General features: G+C 42.2%; 1 protein-coding gene across 1 annotated transcript in view; it reads left to right on the top strand.

Annotated features, from left to right (window-relative positions):
- Nucleotides 1-12,500, top strand: part of LOC143929839 (prominin-1-like) — a 148,929-nt gene that overhangs the window by 103,036 nt on the left and 33,393 nt on the right. Inside the window, exons 6-9 of the mRNA XM_077453814.1 lie at nt 2,136-2,199; nt 4,756-4,845; nt 7,964-8,157; nt 11,758-11,832. Of these exons, the coding sequence (XP_077309940.1) occupies nt 2,136-2,199; nt 4,756-4,845; nt 7,964-8,157; nt 11,758-11,832 (423 nt within the window). The remainder of the gene's footprint in view (nt 1-2,135; nt 2,200-4,755; nt 4,846-7,963; nt 8,158-11,757; nt 11,833-12,500) is intronic.

Here is a 12,500-nt window from a genome sequence, read left to right as displayed (position 1 = left end):
CGAGTCAAGTTAATTTTGGTCTCGTCTGACCTCAGCACTTTCTCCCAATCCTTCTCTGAATCATTTAGATGTTCATTGGCAAACTTCAGACGGGGCTGTACATGTGTCTTCCTGAGGAGGGGGACTTTAATTTCAATCCATTTTGATGTATTGTGTTACCAATGGTTTGTTTGGTGACTGTGGTCCCAACTGCCTTGAGATCATTCACAAGCTCCTCCTGTGTAGATCTGGGCTGATCCCTCACTTTTCTCATGACCATCCTCACCCCATGAGGCAAAATCTAGCCTGGAGCTGCAGACCGAGGACGATTGATGGTTATTTCGTATTTCTTCCATTTGCGAATAATCACTTCAACAATTGTCTCCTTCTCACCAAGCTTCTTGCTGATGGTCTTGTAGCCCATTCCAGCCTTGTGCAGGTCTACAATCTTCTCCCCGACGTCCTTTGATAGCTCTCTGGTGTTGCCCACGATGGTGAGGATTGAATGGAAGGAAGAGATTCTGTGGACAGGCGTCTTTTATACACATAACGAGTTGCCATTAGGAGCGCCTTCTTACATTGACAAGACTAATCTGTGTACCCCATGAGGACATGTGTCCGTTTACACCCGCTGTCAGCAAAAGGGTACTCACCGAGGCCAAGATGCAGAGAGCGCTCACTGTTACGACTCAGCGCACACCACCCCTGAAGATGGTACAGAGGGTGGTTGGCACCAAGAGGCACAAGCTACCAGCAGGATATCAGACTTGCGTGGAGGTCAAGGAGATAGCTGTGCAGGATGGGTCTTGACCCATCAGGTAAGTAATTCCAGGACAGGCCGGGGGTGCCGGCAGCGAGGCAAGTCCGTAAGTAGATAAGAGGAAGTCCAGAAGCAGGCCGAGGGTCAAACACAGGAGAAGGCAAGAGGTCGGCGCACTGAAGACAGAAGACAATCCAGGGGCAGGCCGAGGGTCAGTCACAGGAGACTGGAGACAATCAGAGTTCAGGCCGAGGGTCAAACACAGGAGAGAGCAGGAAGTCCGTAAAACAAGCCAGAGGTCAGGTCCAGGAGAGAGAGCCAGCGTGGTATCAAAAAATCCGGGTCACAACAGGTAGACGGTCAAAACAGGAACAGGAAGCAAGGTCACAGGAGAGCTGAAAACGAACCAGCAACTTGTCTGAATACTAAGGCCCCTTTTATAGGCCGGTCAGAGGACTCATGCTATGCATGCGCGCCGTTGTGCAGCTCTATTACGAATATGTGTGCCCCAAAGCGCCGTTCCGCCGCACATGAGCGCAGGGGAACGGCGAAGCTGACTGAGCTGATCCTGGTTACCTCACTGATATGCCAACATCCAATCTGACCTGCTAAAAACAGATGGATGGGGATCCGTTTCCCTCCCGTCTGGTGGATCGGATTGGATGGTAGTCGGGTGTAAACAGATAGGTGGTCCGCTTTCATCAGACCGCCCACAGAGGAGAAAAACTGAAAAAAGAACAAGAAAATGAATGCAGCCACCACATCTAAGGACTGGTAACCTTCAAGATATGGCATTCTTGTTTTTTGGATTTAGCTACACTTTAATGACCGATAAGGGGCGGACTGACAACTCATGTGGCCCCCGGGTAATAGGAGATTCTGGGGCCCCCAGGCAATCATAGATTATGGGGCCACACAGTAGACACACACAAACACATGCACACACACAGTATACACAAACACACACAGTATACAATCACACAGTATACACAGACATGTTTCTAATGGCTGATAAGGTACTGGAGAGGCGGGGTAGCTATAATCTCAGGATTTTTAGACCAAAAGGATGTCGGTAAGGGACATTTCAGAGACAGATGTAAAAAAAAAAAAAAAACACAAATTTTTACATACTGTCCCTGGTTTTACTGAGGCTGGCAACCCTGATGAGGCCCCCTAGTGGCATGGGGCCCTCGGGCAGTGCTCGAGTGGCCCAATGGTTAGTCCGCCCCATTACAGATTATTCCCGTATCACTCTGTCGGGATGAATCCCTCTTTTCACCTCTAGATGGACACATACAAATCCTCTTAATTATTCTATTCTATTCTGATGTTTTTTTTTACTTATATAGGCAATAATTTGGTCGGTTTTTTCAGCATCTTTTTGTTTTCTTCCTAGGATGTTGACGCCATTACCAATTCCAGCAGCGTCCCTATAAACCAAGCCAACAGCAGTGTTATTGGTAAGTGTGACAAATGATTTAAATGTTAGAACCAGCCAATTAGAAATAATCTTTAAAAAGGCCAACTCTAACCAAAACTTTTTTTTTTTGCCCATTGCGTAAGAGAAATAAGAGCACCACCATCATCATCATAAAATTGCATTCCACATCAATATCGATGCATTTTGGCGCACAAAAAACTCCCCCTTGATTGGGACTTGTAAAAATAAATGGTGGATTGAGGACAAACGGTGATAGACTGTAGTAATGAGGAGAAGAACGTATGTCGTTTCTGCTGCCCACACCGTGCTGTACATACCTTCTTTTCATTACTGCAGTCCATGACCATTTGCCACCGACCCACCATTTTTTTTTTTCAAGCCCTGAAGGGGGGGGGGGGGGGGTGGGGGGGAGGTTGGGGCCCTCAAAATATGGTGGCTTTTGATGTAGAATGCATTTGATATCGGTGTGGCATTGTCATGTGCCTTTACGCTAAAGTGGTCTCCTTCCCTTGGGACACCTGAGCGTAATGTCACCTGTAGCTCATTACTCAATAAAAGTATGTGAGAAACCTTGCATGATGCTCATTTTCTTGCTTATCAACTATCTTTCTATTGACTTTAAAAATCACTCAAGCCTGAAAAGCAAGCAAGAACAACTGTATAAGTGCTAAACAAAAATGCCTGTTTATTTGACTGGGTGTAGGACAGACCAGGAAATGAGAGGAAAGATGTCCAACAGCAATAAAGACATGCTACAAGACACAAAGAAGTATAAAGCAGGGTTAGGTCATAAAAAAATATCCCAAGCTTTGAACATCTCACGGAGCTCTGTTCAATCCATCATCGGAAAATGGAAAGAGTTTGGCGCAACTGCAAACCTACCAAGACATGGCCGTCCACCTAAACTGACCGGGCCGGGCAAGGAGAACATTCATCAGAGAAGAGCCAAGAGGTCCATGGTAACTCTGGACGAGCTGCAGAGATCCACAGCTCAGGGAGGAGAATCTGTCCACAGGACAACTATTTGTCATCTCTCCACAAATCTGCCCTTTATGGAAGAGTGACAAGAAGAAAGACATTGGTGAAAGAAAGTCATAAGAAGTCCTGTTTGCAGATTGTGAGAAGCCATGTGGGGGGCACAGCAAACATGTGGAAGAAGGTGCTCTGGTCAGAGGAGACCAAAATTTTACTGTTTGGCCTAAAAGAAAAACGCTATGTATGGGGAAAACTAACACTGCACATCACCCTGAACACACCATCCCCACCGTGAAACATGGTGGTGGCAGCATCATGTGGTGGGGATGGTTTTCTTCAGCAGGGACAGGGAAGCTGGTCAGAGTTGATGGGAAGATGGATGGAGACAAACACAGGACAATCTTAGAAGAAAACCTGTTAGAGTCTACAAAGGACTTGAGACCGGGGCGGAGGTTCACCTTCCAGCAGGACAACGACCCGAAACATCCAGCCAGAGCTACAATGGAATGGTTTACATCAAAGCATATTCATGTGTTAGAATGGCCCAGTCACAGTCCAGACCTAAATCCAATTGAGAATCTGTGGGAAGACTTGAAAATTGCTGATCACAGACGCTCTCCATCCAATCTGACAGAGCTTGAGATATTTTGCAGAGAAGAAGAAGAATGGGCAGAAATGTCCTCTCTAGATGTGCAAAGCTGGTAGAGACATCCCCAAAAAGACTTGCAGCTGTAATTGCAGAGAAAGGCGGTTCTACAAAGTATTGACTCCGGGGGGCGCCACACAAATGCCCCCCCCCCCCCCACACACACACACACTTTTCACATATTTATTTGTAGAAAATGTTGAAAACCATTTATAATTTTCCTTCCACTTCACAATTATGAGCCACTTTGTGTTGGTCTATCACATAAAATCCCAATAAAATACATTTACATTTTTGGTTGTAACATGACAACATGTGGAAAATGTCAAGGGGTATGAATACTATACATATATATATATATACATATAATGTATGTGTGTGTGTGTGTGTGTGTATATATGTATATATATATATATATATATATATATAATGTAAAAATATTTTTTCCCCTCAGTCACGTAAATAAAATATATTGCATATGAATATTGATTAATATTATTTAACATTAATATATAAGAATATTATAATAAGAATAAATGAAAAAAATTTACATAACCACTATACATTTTATTTAACACATCATACTTTTACTTATGAAGAACCCTGCCCAGATTAGTGCCCCCCTTTTATTTATGTATTTTTATTCAATGTTATTTACGGTATCTTTAGTTGCTATTTTTATTGTGCTGTTTATTTACTTATTTATTGATATGTCTGTAAAAAATCTTTCAGCTATCTGGGTTTGCGGGAGGTGGGGGGGGGGGAGGGGGGGTAGCCATTACAAATGTATTTTATTTCCTGGCAATCCTTCCCTATATTGGCAAAAAAATGCCCATTTCCTGCTTGATGAAAACATGACATTTGACCAAAATAATAAAAGTCTGCTTTAATCCTACCTGTTTTTTTTCCCCAGTAAATTTTTAGTTTGAAGTTGTCTTTGTGTTTATTCTGCAGGTATCGGTCCAATTCTTGGCGGAATGATAAAAAGTGACATAGAGCAAAAAGCCAATCCAACACTGACCACTGTTCAGAATATGGTAAATGGTAAGCACTTTGGTATCCTATTATTATAGCTGTTATTAATATATTGGTTATGTATTATTATTGGTATTAATATTATTAGTAGTAGTTGTACTTGTAGTAGTATTTTATTGTTATATCATTTATATTAGTATTATTGTAGGTATGATTATTTTAATATTACTGCTATTATTATATGCATTAATATTATTATTTTTATAATTGTAGTAGTAGTATTTTATCATTGTATTAAATTAGTATTATTTATTTTCTTAGTATTATTATTACTGCTATTATTATAGGCAGTCATAATATTATATTTATTATAATTATTCTTAAAAACAATCATAATAGTTGTTGTTGTTATAATTATTATTTATATTTGTATTATTTGTATTTTTTTATTGTTATATTAATATTATTATTTGTACTATTATAGGTTTCATTATATTGTTAATACTGTTCTTATTATTATTATTAACATTGATATTATTATTATTATTAGCATTCTTATTGATATAGCTAATAGTAGTAGTAGTTGTGGAAGTAGTAGTAATAGTAGTGGCAGTAGCAGTAATAGTAGTATCAGTGGCAGTAGTAGCAGTGGCAGTAGTAGCACTGACAGTAGTAGTAGTGGCAGTAGAAGTAGTGGCAGTAGAAGTAGTGGCAGTAGTAGTAGTGGCAGTAGTAGTAGTGGCAGTAGTAGTAGTGGCAGTGGTAGTAGTGGCAGTGGTAGTAGTGGCAGTGGTAGTAGTGGCAGTAGTAGTAGCAGTGGCGGTAGTAGTAGCAGTGGCGGTAGTAGTAGCAGTGGCGGTAGTAGTAGCGGCGGTAGTAGTAGTAGCGGCGGTAGTAGTAGTAGCGGCGGTAGTAGTAGTAGCAGCGGCAGTAGTAGTAGCAGCGGCAGTAGTAGTAGCAGTGGCAGTGGTAGTAGCAGTAGTAGTATTAAAGCTTTTGGTGTTATACAGGTTATCTCAATGAGTGTTGAGGTTAGTAGAGGCAACATTGAAATATCCGATAGGCAGAGGATAAAGGTGGAATAGCCGGATAAAGGAGAGCAGGATTATACTTGAGTTTTACATTTAAACACTGAAATCCTAACCACCCCCGCCCCTTGTTGTACTTGCATTGGATCACCGGGTAACCTAGTCCTGGAATAGCAGTCTACACCAGGCCGGTAGGTGCTCCTCTACTCTCAGGGTCACCCAGTGCTATGTATGGGCAGCCTATCCTCTAAAGCAGTGGTCCCCAACCTTTTTGGCACCAAGGACCGGTTTTGTGGAAGAATATTTTTCCAAGGCCCGATGGGGGGGGGGAATCGCGATGTGGTGCGTTATCGGTTCAATCATCCTGATACCATTGCATAAATAATATTTAATGTCCCATTGCATGAATAATAATAAATGTCCCATTGCAGAAATAATATTTAATGTCCCATTGCATAAATAATATTTGATGTCCCATTGCATAAATAATATTTGATGTCCCATTGCAGAAATAATATTTAATGTCCCATTGCATAAATAATATTTGATGTCCCATTGCAGAAATAATATTTGATGTCCCATTGCAGAAATAATATTTGATGTCCCATTGCAGAAATAATGTTAAATGTCCCATTGCAGAAATAATATTTAATGTCCCATTGCAGCAATAATATTAGATGTCCCGTTGCAGAAATAATATTAAATGTCCCATTGCAGAAATAATATTTAATGTCCCATTGCATGAATAATAATAAATGTCCCATTGCAGAAATAATATTTAATGTCCCATTGCATAAATAATATTTGATGTCCCATTGCAGAAATAATATTTGATGTCCCATTGCAGAAATAATGTTAAATGTCCCATTGCAGAAATAATATTTAATGTCCCATTGCAGAAAAAATATTTAATGTCCCATTGCAGAAATAATATTAATTTCCCATTATAAAAATATTAGGAGTGCAGAGTGCACTGTACTTACTGTTCCAGCATGGGAGTGAGGGGAGGAGCCGTTGGAGACTGCGGGAAAGTAAGTTCAGTGAGGGTGGGCGGGGAGAGATGAGGTCACACTCTCTCTCTCATTAGCCGGCGCTTCTCTGTGTAGCCAGCTTATGGTAGGGCGGGACAGCGGCGCGCCTGTGCGTAGCGCAGAGGGATGAGGTCATGTCTCTGCTTGTTCGGCCGCATCGCTGACAGTTTTCTCCGTCAGCTGCGAAGCTGACCTTAGCCGGCCGCGGCACGGGGGTTGATGATCTCGGACCTGACAGTGTCCTTGGAGCTGCGGCCCACCTAGAGAGGCGGTACGGCCCGGCTTTGGGCCGCGGCCCGGGGGTTGATGACCCCTGCTCTAAAGTATAGGATGGGAAAGCAATCTACATACAAGTCTGCTGTGATACGGCCTTCCCATTACAGCCTGTGTAGACTAGACGGTACCGCATGATGAGGTACTACCAGTTCTACTACCGCATGACGAGGTACTACCAGTTCTGGTTGGGTTTGAGTATTATTATCACCCATAGGTTAATGGTTATCTTTGAAGCCCAACTACAGTCACCAAAGAAATACAATATTGGCCCCCCCAATTTCTTTTATAATTTGTAGCTTTGTCAATAAAATAAAGTTTCTAACACCCACCAATAATCACCCGGATCTTCAGTCCAGTGACTGATGACAACCTAGGATGATGTCATCACTCCGCTGAAGCCCGCGATAAGACTGCAACATTGTAGCTTTGTTGCAGAGTTGAATTATTTGCTATATTTCTCCGCTCCATCTGGTCATAGGAGGTATGTCCCTGAAATTCCTCAATCAGGAAAATACCAGATACGGCCAATAGATGGCTCTAAAGACCATAAGAAATAAGCATATTAGATGCATTACGGGGATTATTAGCGAAGGCTGTGCGGATGCTGAGACCCTTTCACTGCATTTTTTTTCTTCTTCTTATAAATGGACCCCTGAGATGGAGCTAAAGTGAACCCCCTCCCCCCCTTTCCTAGCCACTTCACTGCCATAAATGTAAATGCAGTAAAAAGACCCGTATAAGGCTTGTTGTAGCACCAGGCACCGCTGGGATGGGTATCGCAAATGTAATGCAATGCTCTGATTGGCTACAAAGATGACACTAGTTACAGTTAATGAATATTTTTTCCCATAGATCTGAATAACACAGCCAAGGCCTTGGTGAAAGTGAACGACACCTTCAACATCGTACATGATCAGCAGAACCAACTCGTGCAGAACCTCTCCATTGTACAATCTGATATTTCTACTACGAAGAATAGTTGTGGCGGTAACTGTGACGGTGTCCCGCCACCCAGCAACCTGGTCATAGATGCCAACTTCAGCTCGGTAACATTTTACTCGTCAATCTCTAATGTTTTTCATATATTTTATCGCTTAAAGTGGACTTTCAGAAATGGGAAATGTCTCTAACAGCAACAAATACACTAGAGTTGGGCGCCCACTTGTGGTGATCTCACCCGTAAAGGAAAGCCATCATTGGACAACTATGAGAACTATGTCGGCTGCCATTACTGACCTCTCTCTGAGTGCCAACCTATACTCACCCAATGGTATCAATACTTTATGACCTAGAACAAGTATGCAGCCAGTGAAACCTTCATCTGCATACATTTTGTGGGTCAACTACTCAGAAACAACTCTATAAAGGTAAGAGGAATAATGACAACCAGGCAGTTGGCATTTTCTGAAGGAGGCCAATAACAGCAACCTAGTTCTCTGTCCTTGATGACAAGTCTTCTTTGTGGATTGGCTGATTTGGTTATGCAGGTTCTTCAATGATTAACTAAACTAACTATATTTTTACATATATATTTATTCCCCTACAAACAGGATTTGCATATAAGAAGCTCAATGCACAAAGCTAACACACTAAGATAAGTATGCTTGTTTTCAAAAGTGACAGGTATTTTTTTTAGCCTTCAAGTAGCGGAAAATAACTGTTGCTTTTCAGCCTTGTAGTAACAGAAAAAAACTGTCACTTTTTCAGCCTTGTAGTAGCTGAAAATATCTGTCGCTTTTCAGCCTTGTAGTAACAGAAAATAACTGTCGCATTTTCAGCGCTTACCCCGACTTGTTCATGCCCCGACTTAGTTGGGGAAGGCGGAACACTTTGGTGGGGGTGGGTCAGCCCGACCTCTTGACCTTTGACCTTTAGGGGACACGCCTGCTGCTCCTTTGACCTTTTGGGGGAGGTCCCTATTCCAATCCCTGAGTCCTAACCTTGTTCTTCTAGGGCAGTGATGGCGAACCTTGGCACTTCTGATGTTTTGAAACTACATTTCCCATGATGCTCCACTACACTGCAGAGTGCATGAGCATCATGGGAAATGTAGTTCCAAAACATCTGGGGTGCCAAGGTTCGCCATCACTGTTCTAGGGGAAACCCTAACCCCTAACCCTAAACCCTAACCCACTAAGCTAAGTATACTTGTTTTCAAAAGCGACAGGTATTTTTTTTTAGCCTTCAAGTAGCAGAAAATAACTGTCGCTTTTCAGCCTTGTAGTAGCTGAAAATAACTGTAACTTTTTCAGCATTGTAGTAGTTGAAAATATCTGTCACTTTTCAGCCTTGTAGTAGCAGAAAATAACTTGCTTTTTTCAGCGCTTACGCCGACTTGTTCAAGCCCCGACTTGTTCATGCCCCGACTACGTTGGGGTATACGGAACACTTTGGTGGGGGTGGGTCAGCCCGACCTCTTGACCTTTGACCTCTAGGGGACACGCCTGCTGCTCCTTTGACCTTTGGGGAGGTCCCTATTCCAATCCCTGAGTCCTAACCTTGTTCTTCTAGGGGAAACCCTAACCCCAAACCCTAACCCACTAAGCTAAGTATACTTGTTTTCAAAAGCGACAGGTATTTTTTTTAGCCTTCAATTAGCGGAAAATAACTGTCGCTTTTCAGCCTTGTAGTAGCAGAAAATAGCCTTGTAGTAGTTGAAAATAACTGTCACTTTTTGTATAAGTATATTATTTTAGTGTGTTATCTTTGTAAATTTACTTATATGCGAGTCCTGTTTCTTTGGATCTACATAAAAGCAGAATGTAGTAATTTTCAAATCTCATAAACCTGTATTTTAATCACAATAAAAACAATATCAAATATGTAACTGCTTCCCACCAACGCCATTGCAGAGTGACGGTCAGGTGGGAACTCTATTGTTCTGGGAGGACGTCGTATGACGTCCTCACAAGAACGAACCGTGCTACGGCACGAATAGTCACCCTCTGTGTTCTGATCAGTGTACTGGCCCACTGCCGGTACCATGTGACCACTGAGACCAATCACAGCAGATCACATGACAGTTGTAAACAATGAATGGATTCTTTCCATGCCATTCATTGTATACAAGAGCTAAAAACCTAAGTGTGCACTGACAGATAGGCTTTTATGGAGTTGAGTTTAGGAGCTTTGGTTAAAAAAAAATGCGAAAAGCTCCTAAACTCAAGTTTAGGAGCTGCTAGTGTACATGAAGCCTTATACAGCAGACTTTGAACCACTCAATGCTCTCCATTTGATAGGGCCCAGCAATGAGGACTCTGTTCCCATTGGGGAAATCCATCTTACACAGCAGACCTTGAACATCTCAATGCTCTCCTTTTTCATAGGTCCCATCAATGATGACTGTCCCCATTGGGGAAATCCATCTTATAGAGCAATCTTTGAACATCTCAATGCTCTCCATTTTCATAGGGCCCAGTAATGAGGACTCTGTTCCCATTAGGGGAATCCATCTTATAGAACAAACCTTGAACATCTCAATGCTCTCCTTTTCATAGGTCCCATCAATGAGGACTCTGTTCCCATTGGGGAAATCCATCTTATAGAACAAACCTTGAACATCTGAATGCTCTCCATTTTCATAGGTCCCATCAATGATGACTGTCCCCATTGGGGAAATCCATCTTCTAGAGCGGTGATGGCGAACCTTGGCACCCCAGATGTTTTGGAACTACATTTCCCATGATGCTCATCTACACTGCAGAGTGCATGAGCATCATGGGAAATGTAGTTCCAAAACATCTGGGGTGCCAAGGTTCACCATCACTGTTATAGAGCAATCTTTGAACATCTCAATGCTCTCCATTTTCATAGGGCCCAGTAATGAGGACTCTGTTCCCATTGGGGAAATACATCTTATACAGCACACCTTGAACATCTCAATGCTCTCCTTTTCATAGGTCCCATCAATGAGGACTCTGTTCCCATTAGGGAAATCCATCTTATAGAACAAACCTTGAACATCTAAATGCTCTCCATTTTCATAGGGCTCAGTAATGAGGACTCTGTTCCCATTGGGGGAATCCATCTTATAGAGAAATCTTTGAACATCTCAATGCTCTCCATTTCATAGGGCCCATCAATGAGGACTCTGTTCCGTTGGGGAAATCCATCTACTAGAACAAACCTTGAACATCTTGATGTTCTCCTCATTTTATAGGTCCCAGTAACGAGGACGCTGCTCCCATTGGGGAAATCCATCTTTTAGAGCAAACCTTGGAAATTTCGTAGGTTCCATCAATGAGGACTTTGTTCCTGTTGGGGAAATCTATCTTATAAGCATTTCCCAACTTCGTTACTCAAACACCCCAACAGGCCATATATTTGAAATTTCTCTTTGCAGCTGCCATAAATACAAAGCCCCTTTGATTTAAAGGACCTGTGCAAGATGAAGGAAATCCTGACCTCGTGATCTGTTGAGGTCTGAAGTTGGGAACTGCGGTTATAGAGGAAAGAGCTCGTTACTATACCTACCGTCTTCAATGTGCTGGTGGCACGTGGACATCTGTGCCCAATGCTGAGACTGAAATTGCGCATACATGTTGAAGTGAATGTTGATCAGAAAATGTCAGTAAATTGAGGATTTCTGTTCACCCGATCATGAATAACCTTAACTAAAAATCTAAATGTCCTCTCTTTTATTTCAGATTCCAGACTTTTCTGGCCAGCTGAAAACTATTAATGATTTCTTAAACTCGGGCATTGAAGGCACAATCCTCAACGTAAGTTGCAATGTCTGATATTTTAGATTCATGTTTTTCCTCTTAATTCTGCTTTAGGTTCTCTGCTAGCCCATGATCTTTACTGTTCTTATCTGCCCCCTTTATAGTGGGCAGAAGGTGTGTGTGTGGGGGGGCTTCCTCCAGTAAGGTCATCTCAACCTTAAGGTCATCTCAACCTTACGGACAGCCTATTCATGTATACAGGCTAATTACAACTGGTCATAGGAGATCATAAAATACCTATCCATGAGTGCAAACCCTCCATTAATGGATATTTTAATTATGGTCCACCTCATTTTGGTTTGTGTAGCATCTTCTCTGAGTACTGCCAGTTCTGGAGGAGTTGCCCGAACTACAAGCCCTAGCAGCCTTTGCATCCCAAGTGGCCAAAAATGTGGTGATAGCCATTCCAAAGCTCATCTGTTAGTAGACATGTGCAGAACGAAAACGTTTGTTTCATATCGATTTGTTAAATTACTCATTTCGTATTGTTGCATTCGTAACAAAATTTGTTCCGTTTAGTTTCACATACACTATATTACCAAACGTATTGGTACACCCGCCTTTACACACGCATGAAATTTAATGGCATCCCGGTCTTAGTCCGTAGGGTTCAATATTGAGTTGGCCCACCCTTTGCAGCTATAACAGCTTCACCTCTTCTGGGA

The sequence above is a fragment of the Lithobates pipiens genome, unplaced genomic scaffold (assembly GCF_037356315.1).
Source record: "Lithobates pipiens isolate NorthernLeopardFrog02 unplaced genomic scaffold, aLitPip1_a1.2 Scaffold_25, whole genome shotgun sequence".
Taxonomy (NCBI): domain Eukaryota; kingdom Metazoa; phylum Chordata; class Amphibia; order Anura; family Ranidae; genus Lithobates; species Lithobates pipiens.
Note: the sequence above shows the minus strand (reverse complement) of the source record. Positions and strands in the feature narration are given on the sequence as shown.